Below are 27177 nucleotides of genomic sequence, written 5' to 3' on the forward strand. Positions count from 1 at the left end.
GCCTCAGTGCAGTAACTCCGATCTCATCGCCGCTGTAGTGAGACAGCTAGAATGGAGTTGCTGTACAGATGATGTTCTTATATAGTACAGTGTGCCCAGAAGTCATGAACTTCTGTACAGCAACTCCGATCTAGTTATCGCTGTAGTGAGACAGCTAGAATGCAGTTTCTGTACAGAGGACATCCTTATAGACAGTACAGTGTGCCCAGAAATCATGAGCCTTAGTACAGCAACTCCGAACTCATCATCTCTAGTGAGACAGCTAGAATGGAGTTGATGTACAAAGGATGTTCTTATAGACAGAACTGTGTGCCCAGAAATCATGAACCTCTGTACAGCAACTCCAATCTAGTCATCTCTGTAGTGAGACAGCTAGAGTGGAGTTGCTGTACAAAGGATGTTCTTATAGACAGTACTGTGGGCCCAGAAATCATGAACTTCTGTACAGCAACTCCAATCTAGTCATCTCTGTAGTGAGACATCTAGAATGGAGTTGCTGTACGAAGGATGTTCTTATAGACAGTACTCTGTGCCCAAAAATCATGAACCTCTGTACAGCAACTCTGATCTAGTTATCTCTGCAGTGAGACAGCTAGAATGAAGTTGCTGCAGGGAACTATTTCTTGGCAGACAGTTACACAAGATTACAGTCTCAATTCACAAAGAACAGAATTTTGTATGCCAGTCTTAAAGGGGATATATCCAGAACTTTATGGAAAAACAAAAAATGTGCCTAAGCAATAACAGGCAGGTAGTTTTACCTGCCTGTTGTGCCCAGCGCCATTCATCCCCGCCACAGAGCGATCACAGACCGTTGCTGCCGGGAAATCAGATGCCTCTGCAGGGCGTGACTTCCAAAGTCATTCTGACTGACTGCCGGCTCCCCGGCTTAGGCAGCAGGAATCCGGCTGTCAATCAGAATGATGTTGACAGTCCCATCCTGTCAACAGGGCAGAGCAGAAAAGATGTCAGCAGTAGCAGTAAGTAGCAACTACCTGCCAGTTATTGCTTAGGCACATCTTTAGTTTTTCATAAAGTCCAGGATATTTCCTTTAATGAAGGGTGAGGGAGAGAAAGCTCGGCCACTTTGTGCATTTTTTTTAAAATTAATAAAATAAGTTTTTTACTATTGCTTTTCGTAATATAGAAAAATTACACACAGCGTGGATTGTTCAGTTTTGATAGAATTCAAATTTTCCTCAGCCATCATAATTTACATCACAAAAGTGACAAGTTACAACAGAAATGTTCTCCAGTGACCCAGGACATTTCTGTGATATTATTATATATACACATATATTATAAATTAACTATTCAAGAAAACAAACCACCTGTAATCTCATTTATTCCGTGGCCTCGTTATCCCTGCACTGCAGTAACTGCATTCTAGAAGCTTCTGTAATGAGCAGTCTAGATAGGAGGTGATTTTTGAGGACCTCATTTTAGCCTCCACTCTAGGTGGCTCACTAGTAAGGTAACTAGAGTGGAGTTCAGCTTTTGAGGGTCTCGCCGTAGCCTCCACCCTAGACAAGGCTCAGTACCGAGGTGACTACAGTGGAGTTGCTGGAGTGAGGTCCTCAAAAAAATCAACTTCGCTAAGACTGGGTGGAGATCTGCGGAGGGTCGTGACAGTGACGGAGCAGCCGACAGAATCATCAGAATTGACATCACAAAAGTGGCATAAATTATAACAGCAGTGTCCTCCAGTGACACCGGACATTTATATATATATATATACAGTACAGACCAAAAGTTTGGACACACCTCATTTAAAGATTTTTCTGTATTTTCATGACTATGAAAATTGTACATTCACACTGAAGGCATCAAAACTATGAATTAACACATGTGGAATTATATACTTAACAAAAGAGTGTGAAACAACTGAAAATATGTCTTATATTCTAGGTTCTTCAAAGTAGCCACCTTTTGCTTTGATGACTGCTTTGCACACTCTTGGCATTCTCTTGAAGAGCTTCAAGAGGTAGTCACCGGAAATAGTTTTCACTTCACAGGTGTGCCCTGTCAGGTTTAATAAGTGGGATTTCTTGCCTTATAAATGGGGTTGGGACCATCAGTTGTGTTGTGCAGAAGTCAGGTGGATACACAGCTGATAGTCCTACTGAATAGACTGTTAGAATTTGTATTATGGCAAGAAAAAAGCAGCTAAGTAAAGAAAAACGAGTGGCCATCATTACTTTAAGAAGGTCAGTCAGTCCGAAAAATTGGGCAGACTTTGGAAGTGTCCCCAAGTGCAGTTGCAAAAACCATCAAGCGCTACAAAGAAACTGGCTCACATGAGGACCGCCCCAGGAAAGGAAGACCAAGAGTCACCTCTGCTTCTGAGGATAACTTTATCTGAGTCACCAGCCTCAGAAATCGCAGGTTAACAGCAACTCAGATTAGAGACCAGGTCAATGCCACACAGAGTTCTAGCAGCAGACACATCTCTACAACAACTGTTAAGAGGAGACTTTGTGCAGCAGGCCTTCATGGTAAAATAGCTGCTAGGAAACCACTGCTAAGGACAGGGAACAAGCAGAAGAGACTTGTTTGGGCTAAAGAACACAAGGAATGGACATTAGACCAGTGGAAATCTGTGCTTTGGTCTGATGAGTCCAAATTTGAGATCTTTGGTTCCAACCACCGTGTCTTTGTGCGACGCAGAAAAGGTGAACGGATGGACTCTACATGCCTGGTTCCCACCGTGAAGCATGGAGGAGGAGGTGTGATGGTGTGGGGGTGCTTTGCTGGTGACACTGTTGGGGGTTTATTCAAAATTGAAGGCATACTGAACCAGCATGGCTACCACAGCATCTTGCAGCGGCATGCTATTCCATCCGGTTTGCATTTAGTTGGACCATCATTTATTTTTCAACAGGACAATGACCCCAAACACACCTCCAGGCTGTGTAAGGGCTATTTGAGCAAGAAGGAGAGTGATGGGGTGCTACGCCTGATGACCTGGCCTCCAGTCACCAGACCTGAACCCAATCGAGATGGTTTGGGGTGAGCTGGACCGCAGAGTGAAGGCAAAAGGGCCAACAAGTGCTAAGCATCTCTGGGAACTCCTTCAAGATTGTTGGAAGACCATTTCCGGTGATTACCTTTTGAAGCTCATCAAGAGAATGCCAAGAGTGTGCAAAGCAGTCATCAAAGCAAAAGGTGGCTACTTTGAAGAACCTAGAATATAAGACATATTTTCAGTTGTTTCACACTTTTTTGTTAAGTATATAATTCCACATGTGTTAATTCATAGTTTTGATGCCTTCAGTGTGAATGTACAATTTTCATAGTCATGAAAATGCAGAAAAATCTTTAAATGAGAAGGTGTGTCCAAACTTTTGGTCTGTACTGTATATATCACAAGTAAAGCGCCATGGAATGAATGGTGCTATAATAATAAATAATATATATATTACCAGCAGTGTTCTCCAGTGACCTCGGACATTCCTCTATATATATTTATTTTACTCATTTATATAGCGCCATTAATTCCACAGCACTTTACAAACATAATTGCCACTGTCCCCATTGGGGCTCACAATCTACATTCCCTATGAGTATGTCTTTGGAGTGTGGGAGGAAACCCACAAACACATTATATATACAGTGGTGGCCAAAAGTATTGGCACCCCTGCAATTCTGTCAGATAATACTCAGTTTCTTCCTGAAAATGATTGCAATCACAAATTCTTTGGTATTATTATCTTCATTTAATTTGTCTTCAATGAAAAAACACAAAAAGAATTGTCCTAAAGCCAAATTGGATATAATTCCACACCAAACCTAAAAAAGGGGGTGGACAAAAGTATTGGCACCCTTTGAAAAATCATGTGATGCTTCTCTAATTCGTGTAATTAACAGCACCTGTAACTTACCTGTGGCACCTAACAGGTGTTGGCAATAACTAAATCACACTTGCAGCCAGTTAACATGGATTAAAGTTGACTCAACCTCTGTCCTGTGTCCTTGTGTGTACCACATCGAGCATGGAGAAAAGAAAGAAGACCAAAGAACTGTCTGAGGACTTGAGAAACCAAATTGTGAGGAAGCATGAGCAATGTCAAGGCTACAAGTCCATCTCCAAAGACCTGAATGTTCCTGTGTCTTCCGTGCGCAGTGTCATAAAGAAGTTTAAAGCCCATGGCACTGTGGCTAACCTCCCTAGATGTGGACGGAAAAGAAAAATTGACGAGAGATTTCAATGCAAGATTGTGCGGATGGTGGATAAAGAACCTCGACTAACATCCAAACAAGTTCAAGCTGCCCTGCAGTCCGAGGGTACAGCAGTGTCAACCCGTACTATCCGTCGACGTCTGAATGAAAAGGGACTGTATGGTAGGATACCCAGGAAGACCCCACTTCTTACCCCGAGACATAAAAAAGCCAGGCTGGAGTTTGCCAAAACTTACCTGAGAAAGCCTAAAACGTTTTGGAAGAATGTTCTCTGGTCAGATGAGACAAAAGTAGAGCTTTTTGGGAAAAAGCATCAACATAGAGTGTACAGGGAAAAAAAAAGAGGCATTCAAAGAAAAGAACACGGTCCCTACAGTCAAACATGGCGGAGGTTCCCTGATGTTTTGGGGTTGCTTTGCTGCCTCTGGCACTGGACTGCTTGACCGTGCGCATGGCATTATGAAGTCTGAAGACTACCAACAAATTTTGCAGCATAATGTAGGGCCCAGTGTGAGAAAGCTGGGTCTCCCTCAGAAGTCATGGGTCTTCCAGCAGGACAATGACCCAAAACACACTTCCAAAAGCACTATAAAATGGTTTGAGAGAAAGCACTGGAGACTTCTAAAGTGGCCAGCAATGAGTCCAGACCTGAATCTCATAGAACACCTGTGGAGAGATCTCAAAATGGCAGTTTGGAGAAGGCACCCTTCAAATATCAGGAACCTGGAGCAGTTTGCCAAAGAAGAATGGTCTACAATTCCAGCAGAGCATTGTAAGGAACTCATTGATGGGTACCGGAAGCGGTTGCTCGCAGTTATTTTGGCTAAAGGTTGTGCAACCAAGTATTAGGCTGAGGGTGCCAATACATTTGTCTGGCCCATTTTTGGAGTTTTGTGTGAAATGATCAATGATTTGATTTTTGCTTCATTCTCTTTTGTGTTTTTTCCTTGCAAGCAAATTAAATGAAGATAATACCAAAGAATTTGTGATTGCAATCATTTTCAGGAAGAAACTGAGTATTATCTGACAGAATTGCAGGGGTGCCAATACTTTTGGCCACCACTGTATATTACCATCAGTGTCCTTCAGTGACCCCAGACATTCCTGTAATAATTTGTCACTTCTGCGCTGTACATTATGATGACTGTCGGTGGCGCTCTTTTACGCCTCTCCTCGCGGAGCTCCCCCCACTCTTCACAATGTTGGTGCTGCGGACAGGACTGTGGACAAATGGGAAGACTCACATTTTGGCAAAACTGAATAATCAGCGCTGAGTGTAATTTTTTGTATTAGAAAAAGCGACAATAAAAATGTAAGTTTTATTAATCAGGAAAAAAAAGTATTCTGCCCAAATACATAAAATATATAAGAGAATATAAATACATAAAATGAGTGTAAAAGAACAAAATATATAACAGTATAAAAAAATCATATGACTTCTGATGTTTGCTCCATTAAAAACATGAGCAATTCCATAAAAAAGCATTAAAAAGCCAGAAGAGGCGACTAGGCAGCAGAGTGTATGAGCAGCTCCTGGAACCAACGCCTCAGCACTGAAAGCACTAGATCGGAGTAGCTAAAGTGAGCACCACAAAAAAATCAACTCCGATCTAGAGGCAACCCTCCTGGCCCACACCGCTCCGCGTCGCCCTCCTGTCCCACACCGCTCTCCTGTCCCACACCGTTCCGCGTCGCCCTCCTGTCCCACACCGCTCCGCTCCGCCCTCCTGTCCCACACCGCTCCGCTCCGCCCTCCTGTCCCACACCGCTCCGCGTCGTCCTCCTGTCCCACACCGCTCCGCTCTCCTGTCCCACACCGCTCCCCATGGCCCTCCTGTCCCACACCGCTCCCCATGGCCCTCCTGTCCCACACCGCTCCGCTCTCCTGTCCCACACCGCTCCGCGTCGTCCTCCTGTCCCACACCGCTCCGCTCTCCTGTCCCACACCGCTCCCCATGGCCCTCCTGTCCCACACCGCTCCCCATGGCCCTCCTGTCCCACACCGCTCCCCGTCGCCCTCCTGTCCCACACCGCTCCCCGTCGCCCTCCTGTCCCACACCGCTCCCCGTCGCCCTCCTGTCCCACACCGCACCCCGTCGCCCTCCTGTCCCACACCGCACCCCGTCGCCCTCCTGTCCAACACCGCTCCCCGTCGCCCTCCTGTCCCACACCGCTCCCCGTCGCCCTCCTGTCCCACACCGCACCCCGTGGCCCCCCTGTCCCACACCGCACCCCTCCTGTCCCACACCGCTCCCCGTGGCCCTCCTGTCCCACACCTCACCCCGTGGCACCCCTGTCCCACACCGCACCCCTCCTGTCCCACACCGCTCCCCGTGGCCCTCCTGTCCCACACCGCTCCCCGCGGCCCTCCTGTCCCACACCGCACCCCTCCTGTCCCACACCGCTCCCCGTGGCCCTCCTGTCCCACACCGCTCCCCGCGGCCCTCCTGTCCAACACCGCTCCCCGCGGCCCTCCTGTCCCACACCGCTCCCCGCGGCCCTCCTGTCACCTGTCCCACACCGCTCCCCGCGGCCCTCTTGTCGCACACCGCTCCCCGTGGCCCCCCTGTCCCCTGACTGCTGCTAATCCCTCAGTGTCTGCTCCCCACAGCACCAGCCGCATCCTCTTCCCTCCCCGGCTGCTCCTGTGACTTCTTACACTGCACGGAGCTATGGATTTCGTTCTGTTCTCTCACATTACCCACAATCCCGGAGTTCCGCTCACCCTGCTGCGCTCTAGCGGCCCCTGCTGACACAAGAGGAATGACGCTTCCCAGACACGATGAGTGGAGTGGAACGCAGGAGTCGGAAGTTTCCAGGTGACGTGTTTCTGGTGGCTACAACGTACCGCGAGGAATTCATAGGAGATGCAGGTGAGAAGGTACTGGTGGTAACGTAACACCTCATCTCCATCATCGTGTACGGTCACTAATCCAGGCACACGCCTGTGTGCGCTACTACATTCCCATCATCCCCTGCCATGTACAGTTACTAGTCCCATCATATTGTGATGATGACAAGTAGAGGTCCAATCAGCTTCTGCCACTACAAGGCTCATCTTCTACATGTATCTACAGCTACAAGTCCCATCATCCCCTGCCACTACAAGTCCCATCATCCCCTACCACTACATGTCCCATCTTCCCCTGACTGATACTACAAGTCCCATCATCCCCTGACTGATACTACAAGTCCCATCATCCCCTGACTGATACTACAAGTCCCATCGTCCCCTGGTACTACAAGTCCCACCGTCCCCTGCCACTACAAATCCCACCGTCCCTTGCCACTACAAGTCCCATCTTCCCCTGCCACTACAAGTCCCATCTTCCCCGGCCACTACAAGTCCCATCTTCCCGTGACTGATGCTACAAGTCCCACCGTCCCCTGCCACTACAAGTCCCATCTTCCCGTGACTGATACTACAAGTCCCACCGTCCCCTGCCACTACAAGTCCCACCGTCCCCTGCCACTACAAGTCCCACCGTCCCCTGCCACTACAAGTCCCACCGTCCCCTGCCACTACAAGTCCCACCGTCCCCTGCCACATACTACAAGTCCCATCATCCCCGGCCACTACAAGTCCCATCGTCCCCTGCCACATACTACAAGTCCCATCGTCCCCTGCCGCATACTACAAGTCCCATCGTCCCCTGCCACATACTACAAGTCCCACCGTCCCCTGCCACTACAAGTCCCACCGTCCCCTGCCACATACTACAAGTCCCACCGTCCCCTGCCACTACAAGTCCCACCGTCCCCTGCCACATACTACAAGTCCCACCGTCCCCTGCCACATACTACAAGTCCCACCGTCCCCTGCCACATACTACAAGTCCCATCATCCCCGGCCACTACAAGTCCCATCGTCCCCTGCCACATACTACAAGTCCCATCGTCCCCTGCCACATACTACAAGTCCCATCGTCCCCTGCCGCATACTACAAGTCCCATCGTCCCCTGCCACATACTACAAGTCCCACCGTCCCCTGCCACTACAAGTCGCATCTTCCCCTGCCACTACAAGTCCCACCGTCCCCTGCCACTACAAGTCCCATCTTCCCCTGCCACTACAAGTCCCATCTTCCCGTGACTGATACTACAAGTCCCACCGTCCCCTGCCACTACAAGTCCCACCGTCCCCTGCCACATACTACAAGTCCCACCGTCCCCTGCCACATACTACAAGTCCCACCGTCCCCTGCCACATACTACAAGTCCCATCGTCCCCTGCCACTACAAGTCCCATCGTCCCCTGCCACTACAAGTCCCACCGTCCCCTGCCACTACAAGTTGCATCTTCCCCTGCCACTACAAGTCCCACCGTCCCCTGCTACTACAAGTCCCACCATCCCCTGCCACATACTACAAGTCCCACCATCCCCTGCCACATACTACAAGTCCCACCGTCCCCTGCCACATACTACAAGTCCCACCGTCCCCTGCCACATACTACAAGTCCCACCGTCCCCTGCCACATACTACAAGTCCCATCGTCCCCTGCCACTGCAAGTCCCATCGTCCCCTGCCACTGCAAGTCCCATCGTCCCCTGCCACATACTACAAGTCCCATCGTCCCCTGCCACATACTACAAGTCCCATCGTCCCCTGCCACATACTACAAGTCCCATCGTCCCCTGCCACATACTACAAGTCCCACCGTCCCCTGCCACATACTACAAGTCCCATCGTCCCCTGCCACTGCAAGTCCCATCGTCCCCTGCCACTGCAAGTCCCATCGTCGCCTGCCACTGCAAGTCCCATCGTCCCCTGCCACATACTGCAAGTCCCATCGTCCCCTGCCACTGCAAGTCCCATCGTCCCCTGCCACTGCAAGTCCCATCGTCGCCTGCCACTGCAAGTCCCATCGTCCCCTGCCACATACTACAAGTCCCATCGTCCCCTGCCACATACTACAAGTCCCATCGTCCCCTGCCACATACTACAAGTCCCACCGTCCCCTGCCACATACTACAAGTCCCACCGTCCCCTGCCACATACTACAAGTCCCATCGTCCCCTGCCACTGCAAGTCCCATCGTCGCCTGCCACTGCAAGTCCCATCGTCCCCTGCCACATACTACAAGTCCCATCGTCCCCTGCCACTGCAAGTCCCATCGTCCCCTGCCACTGCAAGTCCCATCGTCCCCTGCCACTGCAAGTCCCATCGTCCCCTGCCACTACAAGTCCCATCGTCCCCTGCCACTACAAGTCCCATCGTCCCCTGCCACTGCAAGTCCCATCGTCCCCTGCCACTGCAAGTCCCATCGTCGCCTGCCACTGCAAGTCCCATCGTCGCCTGCCACTACAAGTCCCATCGTCCCCTGCCACTGCAAGTCCCATCGTCCCCTGCCACTGCAAGTCCCATCGTCGCCTGCCACTGCAAGTCCCATCGTCGCCTGCCACTACAAGTCCCATCGTCGCCTGCCACTACAAGTCCCATCGTCCCCTGCCACTACAAGTCCCATCGTCCCCTGCTACTAACGATGCTGAAGTTGGTTTCTTATTCGCCAGTTTATTTTTTTCTGTGTTTTGCAGGTTTAACGACAAAAATAAAACAATCACAATAATAAAATACAAGGCAGCGAGGTGCCCTGATGTGAATACACTTAAAAGCGGCTACAAAAGTTTTTAAACTGGCACAAAAATGGGCATCAAAGTGGGCTCTGAAGGGCATTATTGAAAGGGTTAAATAACTTTGGGCTACGGATCTAACACCACCATTACATAGATAGTGATGGCCTGCTTCAAATTCAGGTCACTCCAGCTGGATTCTACTACTCCCATTTCTCTATTAAGTGAAACTACAAGCCGCCAATTCCCCCTCAGTCTATAAACGCCATCATCCCCCCCCCCCCCCAAGATCACCACTGCCTCCCTGCTCATCCCCCATGCGCTGATGAACTCAGGTTGCGTACACCCCGCTTACTGCTCTTTGTCAGGGAGGCAGAAATTTGCTAAGAGTCGGCGGTGCCACCACTCTTACAAATTGTGTTACGCCAAAGGAACCGAATAACATGATTAGTGGGATGGCTAGTCTGAAGAAAACCGCGCATCCACGACCTGCCACCCACTGATTTGCATATTGCATGTTACCCACGCCAAAAGGGTGTTAACATGGTAAGTTAGATGACTAGTCTGATGACATATCGCCACCATAGTTATAAAATCTGTTTTTGCCATATGCAGTAATCAATAAGACAATAGAATGTCTTGTTAGGAAGGGTGTAAAGGTAGTAATGGCGGTTTGGGGGGCCTGAGGAAGCTATCAGGTTCCCTTTAATATTTTCAGAAAAAAATTTTTGTTTTACTTTTTTTGTCCAAATAAAGCTCTCTACCATCTGATACAACACACATAATTTTATATTAAACCCATTACAGGGGTCTAGGACTTACTGTAGATATTGATGATGTATCCTTAGGAGAGACAAGTGAGCTCCATATACAGTGGGTACGGAAAGTATTCAGACCCCTTTAAATTTTTCACTCTTTGTTTCATTGCAGCCATTTGGTAAATTCTAAAAAGTTCATTTTTTTTCTCATTAATGTGCACGCTGCACCCCATCTTGACTGAAAAAAACAGAAATGTAGAAATTTTTGCAAATTTATTAAAAAAGAAAAACTGAAATATCACATGGTCATAAGTATTCAGACCCTTTGCTCAGTATTGAGTAGAAGCACCCTTTTGAGCTAGTACAGCCGTGAGTCTTCTTGGGAATGATGCAACAAGTTTTTCACACCTGGATTTGGGGATCCTCTGCCATTCTTCCTTGCAGATCCTCTCCAGTTCCATCAGGTTGGATGGTGAACGTTGGTGGACAACCATTTTCAGGTCTCTCCAGAGATGCTCAATTGGGTTTACGTAAGGGCTCTGGCTGGTCCAGTAAAGAATGGTCAAAGAGTTGTTCTGAAGCCACTCATATTATTTTAGCTGTGTGCTTAGGGTCATTGTCTTGTTGGAAGGTAAACCTTCGGCCAAGTCTGAGGTCCAGAGCACTCTGGAAGAGGTTTTCATCCAGGATATCTCTGTACTTGGCCGAATTCATGTTTCCTTCAATTGCAACCAGTCATCCTGTCCCTGCAGCTGAAAAACACCCCCATAGCATGATGCTGCCACCACCATGTTTCACTGTTGGGATTGTATTGGGCAGGTGATGAGCAGTGCCTGGTTTTCTCCACACATACCGCTTAGAATTATCACCAAAAAGTTCTATCTTCGTCTCATCAGACCAGAGAATCTCATAGTCTGGGAGTCCTTCATGTGTTTTTGAGCAAACTCTATGCAGGCTTTCATATGTCTTGCACTGAGGAGAGGCTTCCGTTGGGCCACTCTGCCATAAAGGCCCGACTGGTGGAGGGCTGCAGTGATAGTTGACTTTGTGGAACTTTCTCCCATCTCCCTACTGCATCTCTGGAGCTCAGCCACAGTGATCTTGGGGTTCTTCTTTACCTCTCTTACCAAGGCTCTTCTCCCACGATTGCTCAGTTTGGCTGGACGGCCAGGTCTAGGAAGACTTCTGGTGGTCCAAAACTACTTCCATTTAAGGAATATGGAGGCCACTGTGCTCTTAGGAACCTTGAGTACTGCAGAAATTCTTTTGTAACCTTGGCCAGATCCTGTGCCTTGCCACAATTCTGTCTCTGAGCTCCTTGGGCAGTTCCTTTGAGCTCATGATTCCCATTTGGTCTGACATGCACTGTGAACTGTGAGGTCTTATATAGACAGGTGTGTGCCTTTCCAAATCAAGTCCTATCAGTTTAATTAAACACAGCTGGACTCCAATGAAGGAGTGGAACCATCTCAAGGAGGATCACAAGGAAATGGACAGCATGTGACTTAAATATGAGTGTCTGAGCAAAGGGTCTGAATACTTAATGACCATGTGATATTTCAGTTTTTCTTTTTTAATCTGCAAAAATTTCTACATTTCTGTTTTTTTCAGTCAAGATGGGGTGCAGCGTGCACATTAATGAGAAAAAAAATGAACTTTTTAGAATTTACTAAATGGCTGCAATGAAACAAAGAGTGAAAAATTTAAAGGGCATAAATATACGGAGTGCTTATAAGGTACGTGAAATATATACCTAGAGAAAAATGCACATACAAAAAATAAGTCACACATCCAACATAAATCATTTTTATAACATAAGCAAAGAGAACACAATTAAAAACCCCTAAAATGTGCAAACTGTGCCAGAAACCATAAAACCATAAACCATAGTGAAAGGAGTTGTCCGGTCTTTTGCTAAATGTCCACAGTTAGTCTATGTGACTGCAGACTTCTGAATCCTCACAGCATTCGCACACTGACAGGATTCTTCAGTGTCGGCTGTGAGAACGGGAGATTGCTTAACTGCAAGTATGCTATTTGCATACATCCGGCCACATTCCGACTAGATGTTTGCAGCCATGTTCAAAGTCATGTGACCACGAGAGTGACAGCCAGTCATGTGACCACAAGAGTGCATGTAAATGTTTATCAGAAGAATGGATGACCCTTTTAACCCCTTAATGACAGTTGATACGCATTAAAACAGTGGACGTTAAGGGGCTTTATTCATTCATCCTCATTTTAAAGCAGCGATCGGGAATAAGTGAAGAACACCGCCCTGCGGTCAAAATTACCACGGGTGACAGCTATACATGACAGCTGACACCCTGCGGTATCAACTCCGGCCATTTTTAGGGCCGATCAACCCGTTAAATATTGGTAAAAGGAGGTTAAAAGCCCCCTTTGGCAGGGTGTCGATTGTTGCCATGGTACCCTGAGGAACGGTGGTAGGTGAGATCCAGCTAGAAGCTGGGTCTCACAGGCTGAGCCAGTGAGACACTGACAGGTCTCCGGCACTACAGTATATGAGACCAGCAATTATAGTAAAAATTATACATGTTCGACAGTCGTACTTAGTGAAAAAGTGTAAAAAAAAAAAATAAAAAAAAATAAAATAAAATATGTAAAAGAGGAAAAAAACACAAAAAACGTGCCCAAAAATCACAAAAATGCCATTTTGCCACTAAAAACACAGCATTTGTTATAAAACAAAGATAAAAAAGTACACATAATTGGTATCACCGCGTTCGGAACGTCCTGATCTATAAAACTGGCTCGTTATTTATTCTGTGCGGCTAATACCGTAAAAAAATAAAAAGCATGGCAAAAATGTCGCTTTTTCATCATACTGACTCACAAAAAATGTAATAAAAATCGATCAAAAACTCGTATGTAAAAAAAAGATATAAGTAAGAACGCCAAATCTTCCTGCAAAAATCAAGCCCTAATATGGCTCATTCGGCAAAAAAAAAAAAAATTTGGCTCGCAGAGTATGACGATGCAAAATCAGATTCATGTCTGTAAAAGTTGCAAAGCATAAAAAAATATATAAATCTGGTATTGCTGTGATTGCACTGAAGAATAAATCAGTCTTATAACTTTTACCACACGATGAACTGTGAAAAAAATATATAAAAACAATAACTGAATTGATACTTTTTGGTCATTTTGTCTGAAAAATCTGAATAAAAAGTGATCAAAAAACATTATGTACCCCAAAATGATACGAGCAAAAATCTGCAACTCGTCTCGCAAAAAATAAGCCATCATACAGCTCTGTTAGCCAAACAATAAAAAAGTTACAGCTCTCGGGATATGTCAGCAAAAAAATTATTTTTTTTATAAGAAAAAGAAGCATTTTTACTGTGTGATAGCAGCAAAACCTAAAAAATTTATAGAAATCTGGTATCGCTGTAATCGCACCTACCTGAAGAATAAATCTGCCTTATCAATTACACCTCACGGTGAACCGTGTGAATATAAAAATAGAGACCATTCTTGTACTGCTGTTCATTCTGCCTCCAAAAATCTGCATAAGGCTCAACTCACATTTATCCTGCGCTCTCTGCTGAGCTCTTACGTCTGGTTTTCTGTGTAAATCCCCATAACCGCAAGTCAAGCAAAACCTTCGACGGAACCACTCACTTATGAGCAAATGGAGTCACTTTGGACTCTGTTTGGCCTCTGTTCCGGCGGTGTCCCATGAGTTTAGGCGTTTTTTTCGCGCACAAGTGTGGTTCACCAGAGTTCTGTGAACACCTAAAAAGATGGATACCACCAGAGCAGACGCCAAACGGACTCCAAAGTTTCTCTATCTGCATCATTAGAGTGAGGGATTCTGTCCTGGGGTTTCTTCTGAATCGCATTTTTTGGGGAAACCCCAACGTAAATGCTCAGCGTAGAACAGAAAATTGTGATCCCAGCCTTATAATGAAAGCGATCAAAAAATATTATGTACCCCAAAATGTTACCAATAAAAACCCTAATTTATCCCACACAAAACCAGCCCCCACTCAGGTCAGTCATCTGTCACTGGAACTATAGGGGGTTCCCACACTACTGGTAGAACAAAGACTCTGGAAAAGCAACATGGCTCCCACTCAGTCAAATAAAATCCCATGAATTCTGCGCTCCCAAACAGGGCTGTGGAGTCGGTAAGCCAAACCTTCGACTCCGACTCCTCAATTTCCATGTCACCGACTCCGACTCCCTCATACATGGCTCATGTTTAAGTGATAAATTTACGGTAGGACACATTTTTCTCAGCTACATCAGGAATAAGACATACACAAGTGGTCAAAATTGATTGTTGGTACCCATCGTTTAATGAAAGAAAAACCCACAATGGTCACAGAAATAACTTGAATCTGACGAAAGTAATAATAAATTAAAAATCTATGAAAATGAACAAATGAAAGTCAGACATTGCTTTTCAACCCTGCGTCCACAGAATTTAAAAAAAAAATAAACTCATGAAATAGGCCTGGACAGAAATGATGGTACTTGTAACTTAATATTTTGTTGAACAGCCTTTTGAGGCAATGACTGCAATCAAACGATTCCTGTAACTGTCAATGAGACTTCTGCTCCTCTCGACAGGTATTTTGGCCCACTCCTCATGAGCAAACTGCTCCAGTTGTCTCGTGTTTGAAGGTTGCCTTTTCCAGATGGCATGTTTCAGCTCTTTCCAAAGATGCTGAATAGGATTTAGGTCAGGGCTCATAGAAGGCCACTTCAGAATAGTCCAATGTTTTCCTCTTAGTCATTCTTGGGTGTTTTTAGCTGTGTGTTTTGGGTCATTATCCTGTTGCAAGACCCATGACCTGCGACTGAGACCAAGCTTTCTGACACTAGGCTGCACATTTCTCTCTACAATCCCTTGATAGTCTTGATATTTCATTGTACCCTGCACAGATTCAAGACACCCTGTGCCAGATGCAGCAAAGCAGCCCCAGAACATAACAGAGCCTCCTCCATGTTTCACAGTAGGGACAGTGTTCTTTTTTTGCTATGCTTCATTTTTCCATCTGTGAACATAGCTGATGTACCTTGCCAAAAACTCCCATTTTTGTCTCATTTGTCCCTAGGACATTCTCCCAGAAGCTTTGTGGCTTGTCGACATGTAGTCTGGCAAATTCCAGCTTGGCTTTTTTATGATTTTTTTTTAACAATAGTGTTCTCCTTGGTCGTCTCCCATGAAGTCCACTTTGGGTCAAACAATGACAGATGGTGCGATCTGACACTGATGTTCCTTGAGCTTGAAGTTCACCTTTAATCTCTTTAGAAATTATCCTGTGCTCTTTTGTTGCCAATCGTATTATTCGTCTCTTTGATTTGTCATCAATTTTCCTCCTGCGGCCACGTCCAGGGAGGTTGGCTACAGTCCCATGGATTTTACATTTCTGAATAATGCGTGAAACTGTAGTCACAGGAACATCAAGCTGCTTGGAGATGGTCTTATAACCATTACCTTTAACATGCTTGTCTATAATTTTCTCATTCTCATCTCCTGTGACAACCCTTTCCTTTGCTTCCTCTGGTCCATGTTAAGTGTGGTACACACCATGTCACCAAACAGCACAGTGAGTATCTGTAGCCCTATATACAGGCCCACTAACTGATTACAAGATTGTAGACACCTGTGATGCAAATTAGTGGACACAACTTGATTTAACGTGTTCCTTTTGTTACATTATTTTCAGGGGTACCATCATTTCTGTCCAGGCCTATTTCATGAATCATAGAATCATAGAATGGTAGAGTTGGAAGGGACCTCCTGGGTCATCTGGTCCACCCCCTGCTCAAAGCAGGATTCACTAAATCATCTCAGACAGATGTCTGTCCAGCCTCTGTTTGAAGACGTCCATTGAAGGGGAACTCACCACCTCTCGTGGCAGCCTGTTCCACTCATTAATCACCCTAACTGTCAAAAAGTTTTTTCTAATATCTAATCTGTGTCTCCTCCCATTTAGTTTCATCCCATTGCTTCTAGTCTTTCCTTGTGCAAATGAGAATAAAGATGATCCTTCTACAATGTGACAGCCCTTGACATATTTGTAGACAGCTATTAAGTCTCCTCTCAGTCTTCTGTTTTGCAAGCTAAACATTCCCAAATCCTGCAACCGTTCCTCATAGGAACTTGCTCCAGTTTGTCTATGTCTTTTTTAAAATGTGGTGCCCAAAACTGTACACAGTATTCCAGATGAGGTCTGACCAAAGAGGAGTAAAGACCGATAATGACTTCACGTGATCTAGACTGTATGCTTCTGTTAATACATCCCAGAATTGTATTTGCCTTTTTTGCTGCTGCATCACACTGTTGACTCATGTTCAGTCTATGATCTATTAGTATACCTAAGTCTTTTTCACATGTACTGTTGCTTAGCTCTATTCCTCCCATTCTGTATATGCTTTTTTCATTTTTATTGCCCAGATGTAGTACTTTGCATTTTTCCCTGTTAAAAACCATTCTGTTGGTTGCTGCCCACTGCTCCAGTTTATTTAGGTCTTTTTGAATCCTCTCTCTCTCTTCTCTAGTATTAGCTATCCCTCCTAGCTTTGTGTCATCAGCAAATTTAATCAGTTTACCCTCAATTCCTTCATCTAAATCATTGATAAAGATGTTGAACAATACAGGTCCCAGGACGGAGCCCTGTGGTACCCCACTTGAGACATTCATCCAGCTGGATGTGAAGCCATTTACAACCACCCTTTGAGTCCGATCACTAAGCCAGTTATGAATCCACCTAACAGTTGCCTGGTCCATTGCATACTTGGTCATTTTTTCAATAAGGATGGTGTGAGATACTTTGTCAAATGCTTTGCTGAAGTCAAGATATACCATATCTACAGCATTTCCCTGATCCACCCAGTCAGTGATTCTGTCATAGAAGGAAATTAAGTTAGTCTGACATGACTTGTTAGTTACAAACCCATGCTGACTCTGGTTAATCACTTCATTCTTATCCATGTACTTACATACATGTTGTTTAATAATTTGTTCAAAGATCTTTCCTGGTATAGAAGTCAGACTCACCGGCCTATAGTTCCCTGGGTCCACCTTCTTCCCCTTTTTGAAGATAGGAACAACATTTGCTCTTCTCCAGTCTTCTGGGACTTCTCCTGTTCTCCAAGAATTTTCAAAGATTATGGAGAGTGGTTCTAAAATTTCTTCTATGATCTCCTTCAGTACTCTGGGGTGTAATTCATCTGGACCTGGAGACTTGAACTCATTTATGTTAGCTAAATATTCCCTCACAATCTTTCTGTTTACAGATAACTTAGATTCCTCTATTCCTCTAAAAGGACAGTGAAGATCAGTTGATGTTACATTTTCTTTCTGAGAGAAAACAGATGCAAAATAGGAATTAAAAAGTTCGGCCTTCTCAACATCCTCTCTTACCATTTCTCCATTTTCATCCTGTAAAAATCCTATAGCATCTTTGACTTTTCTTTTACTTTTGACATACCCCCAAAATCCTTTTTTATTGCTTTTGACATCTCTTGCAAGCCTTAATTCATTGTCAGCTTTAGCTAACCTGATACGTGCCCTACAGGATCTGCAGACTGCATTATAATCTTCTTTAGATATGCCTCCCTCTTTCCATTTAATAAACATTTCTTTCTTTCTTTTTAGCATGTGTTTAAGTTCTGTGTTCATCCATCCTGGTTTCCTTAAATGCTTCCCATTCTTCCTACTTTTCGGGATTGTTAACGATTGTGCTTTGAGAATCTCATTTTTAAAAATTTCCCATCCTTCCTGGACATTTTTGTCCTTAAGGACATCCAGCCATTGGATCCCTCCTATTCTCTTTCTGAGTCTCTTAAAATCTGCCTTTCTAAAATCTAACCTTGAAGTTTGAGTCTTCACATGTCTTCCTCCTCTATTTATCCAAAATTCTATAATAGCATGATCGCTGCCTCCTAGCGTCCCAGCCACCTTTACCTCCTCAACCATTTCCTCCCTGTTTATAAGGATTAGATCCAAAGTAGCAGATCCCCTTGTTTTCTCCCCTACCTTTTGGAAGATAAAGTTGTCAGCAAGAGAGGATAAGAATTTGCTTGACCTGTTAGTTTTACTTGAGAGAGATTCCCAACAAATGTCTGGATAGTTGAAATCTCCCATGACCACTACGTCATATTTTTTGGAGAACTTGGTCATTTGATACATAAAGAGTTCATCCATATCTTCAGCTTGCCCAGGTGGCCTGTAGTAAATGCCTACAATGGTGTCCTTTCTGTTGTTCTCTCCTTGTATTCTTACCCAAACAGTTTCCACAGAACTCCCAGTCTCTGAAGCTTCAATCTCTGTGCAGATATACGCTTTTCTAACATACAATGCGACACCTCCTCCTCGTTTATCAAGTCTGTTTCTTGCAAATAAGTTGTATCTTTTTAGCCTTTTATTCCAATCATGTGTATCGTCCCACCAAGTTTCAGTGATTCCAATAACATCATATTCCTTTTCCTGCGTTAGTAGTTCCAATTCTCCTTGTTTGTTGCCCATGCTTTGTGCATTTGTATAAAAACATTTTAGTTTGTGATTGGTTTCTCTTCCTCCCATATTTTTATTATTTAAATTGTTTTGTCTTTGTTCTTCCTTTCCACTTCCAGTAGCAGAGATCTCAATAGTATTTGTCAGCTGTATGGCTTTTTCTGGCCTTTTGCTTCCCTTCCCACATTGTTCTAGTTTAAAGCTCTCCTGATGAGTGTAGCAAGGCGACTTCCAAATACATGTTTTCCAGTCTTCGTAAGGTGCACCCCATCTCTAGCAAGTAGTCCATCGTATAGGTAATTCATTCCGTGATCCAGAAATCCAAATCCTTGTTGACGGCACCATCGACGTAGCCAGTTGTTCACCTGTAGAATCTTATTCCACCTCATTGTTCCATGGCCATCCACTGGGATGATGGATGAGAAGACCACCTGCGCTCCCAATTCTTTCACTTTCTTGCCTAAGTCTTCAAAGTCACTGCAGATGGTTTCCAGGTCCTTTCTTGCGGTGTCATTTGTCCCCACATGTATTAGCAGGAATGGGTAGTGATCTGTAGGTCTGAAGAGTCTTGATATCCTGTCAGACACATCTTTAATTTTTGCTCCTGGAAGACAGCACATTTCTCTTGAGGTTATGTCTGGTCTGCAGATAGCGGCCTCTGTTCCTCTTAACAGGGAATCCCCCATGGCCACCACTCTCCGTTTTTTCTTCACAACATTCTTCTTTCTCCATCCAGGAGGATTCTGAGGGCTTACAAGGTTATTCATTGCTGGCAAAGTCTTATTTTGCTGTATTTCTTCATGGTTCTCCTGCGTGAGAGCCTGGTACTGGTTCCTGAGCAGTATGGGTGCTGACTGCCTCTCGATCCTCCTGCTTCTCTGGGTCACATGCTTCCATTCCTCTGTTTCGTCAGGTGCAGTTCGAATTTCTTCTCTTTCTGAATCATGAAGAGATAATTCTGCTCTGTCTAAGAACTCTTCACCTTCCTTAATGATTTTCAAGGTAGTTAACCTCTCTTCTAGATTTCGCAACTTTTCCTCCAACAGGGACACAAGCTTGCATTTCTGGCATGTGAAGTTTGGCTTTTCCACTGGCAAGTCTGTGAACATGTAGCAGGATATGCAGCTCACCAAATGGCTCCTGGACTCTTCCATGTTCTTACTGTTAATGTTCTGAAAACAGTGAAAAAAGCTTAAAAAAAAAAAAAGCTTCAAAATGCGCGCGCCGGTAGGCGCCCGGTTTACCGATGTCCTCTTTTCAGCTCCAACAGCCAAAATCCAGTGTTCTTTGAGCTCGCGGACACTCTTCACTTACCCCAAAATGCAGTGGGAATATGCAAATTATCTCCTCAGGACTCCTCCCCTGGTTTACCGATGTCCTCTTTTCAGCTCCAACAGCCAAAATCCAGTGTTCTTTGAGCTCGCGGAGACTCTTCACTTACCCCAAAATGCAGTGGGAATATGCAAATTATCTCCTCAGGACTCCTCCCCTGGTTTACCGATGTCCTCTTTTCAGCTCCAACAGCCAAAATCCAGTGTTCTTTGAGCTCGCGGAGACTCTTCACTTACCCCAAAATGCAGTGGGAATATGCAAATTATCTCCTCAGGACTCCTCCCCTGGTTTAATTTTTTTTTAGTTTAATTTTTTTGAGTTTAATTTTTTTTTTAAATTCTGTGGAAGCAGGGTTGAAAAGCAATGTCTGCCTTTCATTTGTTCATTTTCATAGACTTTTAATTTATTATTACTTTTGTCAGATTCAAGTTATTTCTGTGACCATTGTGGGTTTTTCTTTCATTAAACGAGGGGTACCATCAATTTTGACCATGTGTGTACATTTTTTAGACATTTCATAACTTTCCCAAATTCTTATGACAAAAATATTCCTCACAAACTGCATTGAATTACTGTACCCAATTTATTATATATTTTAGGAGTCGGTCCATTTTATACCGACTCCGACTCCACCAAAATGGGCACCGACTCCATGACTCCGACTCCACAGCCCTGCTCCCAAATACAAATGCCCCTCCCTTCTGAGCCCCACTGTGCTTAAATCACAGTAAGCGGCCACATGTTTGGCATTATTGTACTGGGGAGAGAGCACATAACCATTTACGAGGTGCGTATCGTCAGAAGCATAAGCTGGGTAGGTACAATGTATGGGGGTTCTACACTTTATGGGGGCACAATGTATGGGCACTAAACTGGCATATTTGCAAATCTCTAGAATAAAACCTGGCGTGGATGTTACAAAATAGTCACTGCAGCCGTAGATGAATTACCGTATTTTTCGGACTATAATACGCACCGGACCATAAGACGCACCTAGGTTTTACAGGAGGAAAATAGGAAAACAAATATTTACGCAAAAAATGTGGTCATGATGCCCTGTTATAGGGGAGGGAGTCTGCTGCTGACACTGGTATTGGGGTAATGTCCCCCAGTTCTGTTAATATCCTCCATCCTGGTATGTCTGGCCCCTCCTTCCTGGTATACGTGGCCCCCATCCCATCTTGGTGTACGTGGCCCTCATCCCCATCCTGGAATGCATGACACCCCTTGATCCCCCATCCTGGTATTCATGGCACCTCTTTGATCTACCATCCTGGTATGCATGGCACCCCCTGGTCCCCATCCTAGTTTTCATGGCACCCCTTGATCCCCCATTCTGGTATACATGGCACCCCTTGATCCCCCATTCTGGTATGCATGGCACCCCTTGATCCCCCATCCTGGTATGCATGGCACCCCTTGATCCCCCATCCTGGTATGTATGGCACCCCTTGATCACACATCCTGGTATGTATGGCCCCCCTCATCCCCATCCTGGTATGCATGGCACCCATTGATTCTCCCATGCTGGTATGCATTGCATTCCTTGATACCCCATCATGGTATGCATGGCACCCCCCTGATCCCCATCCTGGTATGTATGGCACCCCTTGATCCCCCATCCTGGTATGCATGGCACCCCTTGATCCCCCATCCTGGTATGTATGGCACCCCTTGATCACACATCCTGGTATGTATGGCCCCCCTCATCCCCATCCTGGTATGCATGGCACCCATTGATTCTCCCATCCTGGTATGCATTGCATTCCTTGATACCCCATCATGGTATGCATGGCACCCCCCTGATCCCCATCCTGGTATGTATGGCACCCCTTGAGCTCCCATCCTGTTATGCATGGCACCCCTTGATCACCCATCCTGGTATGCATTGGATCCCTTGAGCCCCCATCCTGGTATGCATGGCACCCCTTGAGCCCCCATCCTGGTATGCTTGGCACCCCTTGAGCCCCCATCCTGGTATGCATGGCACCCCTTGAGCCCCCATCCTGGTATGCATGGCACCCCTTGAGCCCCCATCCTGGTATGCATGGCACCCCTTGAGCCCCCATCCTGGTATGCATGGCACCCCTTGATCACCCATCCTGGTATGCATGGCACCCCTTGATCACCCATCCTGGTATGCATGGCACCCCTTGATCACCCATCCTGGTATGCATGGCACCCCTTGATCACCCATCCTGGTATGCATGGTACCCCTTGATCCCCCATTCTGGTATGTATGGCACCCCTTGATCACACATCCTGGTATGTATGGCCCCCCTCATCCCCATCGTGGTATGCATGGCACCCATTGATTCTCCCATCCTGGTATGCATTGCATTCCTTGATACCTCATAATGGTATGCATGGCACCCCCCTGATCCCCATCCTGGTATGTATGGCACCCCTTGAGCTCCCATCCTGTTATGCATGGCACCCCTTGATCACCCATCCTGGTATGCATTGCATCCCTTGAGCCCCCATCCTGGTATGCATGGCACCCCTTGAGCCCCCATCCTGGTATGCTTGGCACCCCTTGAGCCCCCATCCTGGTATGCATGGCACCCCTTGAGCCCCCATCCTGGTATGCATGTCACCCCTTGAGCCCCCATCCTGGTATGCATGGCACCCCTTGATCACCCATCCTGGTATGCATGGCACCCCTTGATCACCCATCCTGGTGTGCATGGCACCCCTTGATCCCCCATCCTGGTATGCTTGGCACCCCTTGAGCCCACATCCTGGTATGCTTGGCACCCCTTGAGCCCCCATCCTGCTGCTCACAAAAAAAAATAAGCAAAATTAAAGGTGCAGTGCCAACCCGGCTACGTCATTACTAGCAGACACAGCCGCACAGCACACTGCACGTGGCCATGTCTATTTAAGTGACGGCAGTCAAGCAGGGTGCGTGTGTGTATTTTGCATAGGGGCAGTGTGTGTGCGTGTGTGTGTATTTTGCATAGGGGCAGTGTGTGTGCGTGTGTGTGTATTTTGCAGAGGGGCAGTGTGCGTGTGTGGGGGCTGGGTATTTTGCAAGTCTCCTGTGATGGCACTTAAATTGCCGTGTTGGCACTTTGTGATACATAAGTGAGTTTTGGGTTTCCGTTTGGGCACTCAATCGGTTGCCATCACTGGTCTAGACTTTTAGCTGAGATGAATCTGTGCTGCAGTTTATGTACATGATAAGTAGTAAAGCTCCTCCTCTACAGATAAGGGGGGAAACAAACACATAGGGAAGGATTCTCATCTCAGAACTGCTGGAGTGAACAGGAAAGCAGGATTAAGGTAAGTACTTCTTAAAGCATATCTAAACTTTCAATAAACTGTACATAAATAAATAGTCCAGTATATGTTGTCTCTGTATGCTTGATGTTTTAGTTTGTTTTTCCTCTTAGTTCATAAATATATTTTATGTTCTATCTAATTGGCTTTATTATTGTATCATAATAATGTTTAAAAGCCTGATGTTACCATTTTACTACAGTAAATTTTTCACTAAAACATGAGCCATGTATGAGTGAATAGGAGTCGTGCAGTCGGTGTCATAGAAATTGAGGAGTCAGAGGTGGAGGTTTGGTTTACCAACTCCACAGCCCTGCTGTCTTGTGTCCAAACAGAACTTTTTGCCAACATGTAGGGTATTGACATGCGCAGAAGAGTGTGGGTAACAAGCTGTATTGTCCATTTTTCATGTTAACTCTTGAGAAGATGAAAAATTTGGGGCCAAAGCAACATTTTCTTGAAAAAAAAGAAAATTTTCAATATAATGACCTAATATTATCAAATACTGTGTAGTACCTGTTATTTCAGAATGCTCGCTATATCCCTGGATAAAATCCTTGAAGGGTGTAGTTTCCAAAATGGGGTCCCTTGTGGGGGTTGTCTGCTGTTTGGGCGCTTTAGGGGCCGTGCAAATGCAACATGGTGCCCACAATCTATTTAAGTCAAATTTGTGGTCCAAAATTAAAATTTTGCTCCTTCCCTTTCTATCCCTGCTGTTTGTCTAAACAGAAGTTTCTAACCACATGTGGGGGTATTAGCGTGCTCAGAAGAGACTGGGTAACAAATAGTGGGGTCTAATATTATTGTGCTATTCCTTGTAATAGTGAAAAAATTGGGGCAAAGCAACATATAGGCCTAAATTTGCCACTAACATAAAGTATGATGTGTCATGAAAAAACAATAACAGAATTACTGGGATTTGTTGAAGCGTTTCAAAGTAGGAATGAGTGGACCCATGGAAGTTCAAGTTCATCGGGTATGGCCGAACTTTAGCCCAAAATTCGGATTAGATACCCTTACTTGAACCTGAACCCCATAGAAATCAATGGTGTGCTGAACTTTGGAGCTGGTAAAAAAATATATCTCTCTCTCTTTTTCTTTCTCTCTCTCTCACTCAGTAATAATAATTTCTACTATTGGATGTGTTAAATAAAGTGTTCCTGTGCTGAGATAATCTTATAAATGTGCCCCTGCTGTGTACTGTGTAATGTCTGTGTCTGACCGTGCTGGAAAATGGTCTGATCATACCACAGCTCCTGGGCAGGGGAGGAAACAAAAGAGTATACAAACATTACAGGAGGGGATCACAGCTGATTAAAATATTGATTAAGATTAACTTCCTTCATGGGAAAACCCCTTTAAAGATCATTCCACATTTGTCATGTACCACCAGAATGAGCCATAGAAATTATGGATCAAACCCATGATGAAAATTGAATAAACACTACCCCAGCCAAATGTAAAATGTTAACAATTATATTAAAAAAGAATAGGTGAAGTAGGGTGGCACAGCAGCTCAGTGGTTAACACCGTAGCCTTTCAGCATTGGGGTTAATAATCTTTAATAATCTTTATTTTTATATAGCGCTAACATATTCCGCAGCCCTTTACATACATTATCGTCGCTGTCCCCATCGGGGCTCACAATCTAGATTCCCTATCAGTATGTCTTTGGATTCCCTATCAGTATGTCTTTGGAGTGTGGGAGGAAACCAGAGAACCTGGAGGGAACCCACGCAAACACGGGGAGAACATACAAACTCCTTGCAGATGTTGTCCTTGGTGGGATTTGAACCCAGGACCCCAGTGCTGCAGCGCTAACCACTGCGCCACCGTGCCTGGGTTCAAATCCCATCAAGGACAACATCTCCTATGGAGTTTGTATGTTCTCTCTGTGTGTCTATAATGAAAGTGCCATAATTATTGTGGTAATACAGCACATGATGGCAGCACAGTGTGGGAAAGAGGACCCCAAATGTATTGCTGCATTTACAGAGGGTTGGAATGGGTCAGCAGTATCAGAACGAGAGGGGTGGAGTATGACACCTGACGCCCCCATCAATCAGCTGTTTATATCTCTCACAGTGACTTGAAGTAAAGAGTATATTATTATTATTACTGCTTTTGTCGTGTGGGATTTCGGGCTGTTGCACCTGGTTTGCATTATATCCAGATGCTAGAAGTAAAATGAAATTTGATAGCAGCCCTGCGACCCACTCGCATGTCAAAGTACAGTGGAAATATGGACACAGAAAATCGATTGCGTCACTTGTTTTTAATCTGTTGTGGAATCTCTGAAATGAAGTGTTCAGTTGAGCTGTAATACCACTCACAGCCCTTGTACAAGAGTGGTGCTGAAGTAAAAACAGCTAGGCCTAGTAAATGATAGCCCCTTGTACAAAAATTCCAAAAATCTATTTTAATGACACCAATTTGGCTCTTAAAGGGAATCTGTCAGCAAGTCTTTGCTGTGTAATCTGAGAGCAGCATAATATAGAGCAAGACCCTGATTCCACTTTATTAGGCTGTGTGTTGTTTCAATACAGTCAGTGTTTTATCATCAGGAGATTCACTGCAGGACTAGGTGTCAGGTGCAGACCAGTCAGGTTAATCTTTGTAACCCCGCCCCCACCACTGATTGGCAGCTTCCTGTCTACACTTTGCATAGGCAGAAAGCTGATAATCAGTGGTGTGGGTGGGGTTATACAGAGCTCAGCATTCAGAGATCTGCAGCAGATGAAATCGGGATTCTATCAAAACTGCAGCAACTAAGTGACACATCATTGGAATCCGGGTCTCTGCCCCTACATCATGCTTCTCTCAGGTAACATAGCAAAAACCTGGTGATAGATTTCCTTTAAGGCTCCTATACACAATATTGTAACCTTGACCAAAGACTCCGGTATAGGCGTGCTCTGCCGACAGTCTTATGTCTTTGAGGGCCTCCCAACTATCCTCCGGTATATAATGTTGGGAAGATAAGGATCTCCTGTGTCCAATTTCGGTCTGTCGATCCTTTTTGTTGTTGGTGAGATAAGCCACCACCGAGGTAGACTGTCGTCAACTCTCTCATAGAGAACACAGGAGCCCTCGGCTGACTGTTCCATCCAATGTATTGATGTCATTTAGACGTCCGTGTTGCATCCATATTTTTTCACGGATACAACACGTACTCATTATAATCTATGGTGCTATGCACTTGTCCATTTTTTTCCGGTATCACGGATTAAAAGGGCTAATACAAGTCTGTGGGTCTGTGAAAAACACGTTCAGCATGTGGATGGCGTCAGTGTGCCATCCGTGTGCTGTACGTAGTTAACATTGCCAAGTATAGGAGAAGCTTTGTCATTTACAGTGGGTACAGAAAGTATTCAGACCCCTTTAAATGTTTCACTTTGTTTCATTGCAGCCATTTGGTAAATTCTAAAAAGTTCATTTTTTTCTAATTAATGTACACTCTGCACCCCATCTTGACTGAAAAAAACAGAAATGTAGAAATTTTTGCAAATTTATTAAAAAAGAAAAACTGAAATATCACATGGTCATAAGTATTCAGACC

The 27177-nt window shown here is 45.2% G+C and overlaps 1 protein-coding gene across 2 annotated transcripts in view; it reads left to right on the plus strand.

The window, feature by feature from the left end:
• The first annotated feature begins 6923 nt into the window (after window positions 1-6923).
• The window catches only part of LOC141273073 (uncharacterized), a 41949-nt gene continuing 21695 nt past the window's right edge, over window positions 6924-27177 (plus strand). Inside the window, exon 1 of one of the 2 annotated variants that reach the window (XM_073684428.1) lies at window positions 6924-7060. In XM_073684428.1, the coding sequence (XP_073540529.1) occupies window positions 7047-7060 (14 nt within the window). In that variant the 5' untranslated portion in view covers window positions 6924-7046. The remainder of the gene's footprint in view (window positions 7061-27177) is intronic. The other variant, XM_073684429.1, reaches the window with a different exon arrangement.

The sequence above is a fragment of the Phyllobates terribilis genome, unplaced genomic scaffold, assembly GCF_046119375.1.
Source record: "Phyllobates terribilis strain yellow unplaced genomic scaffold, ASM4611937v1 Scaffold_5__5_contigs__length_657084704, whole genome shotgun sequence".
NCBI classification, from domain to species: domain Eukaryota; kingdom Metazoa; phylum Chordata; class Amphibia; order Anura; family Dendrobatidae; genus Phyllobates; species Phyllobates terribilis.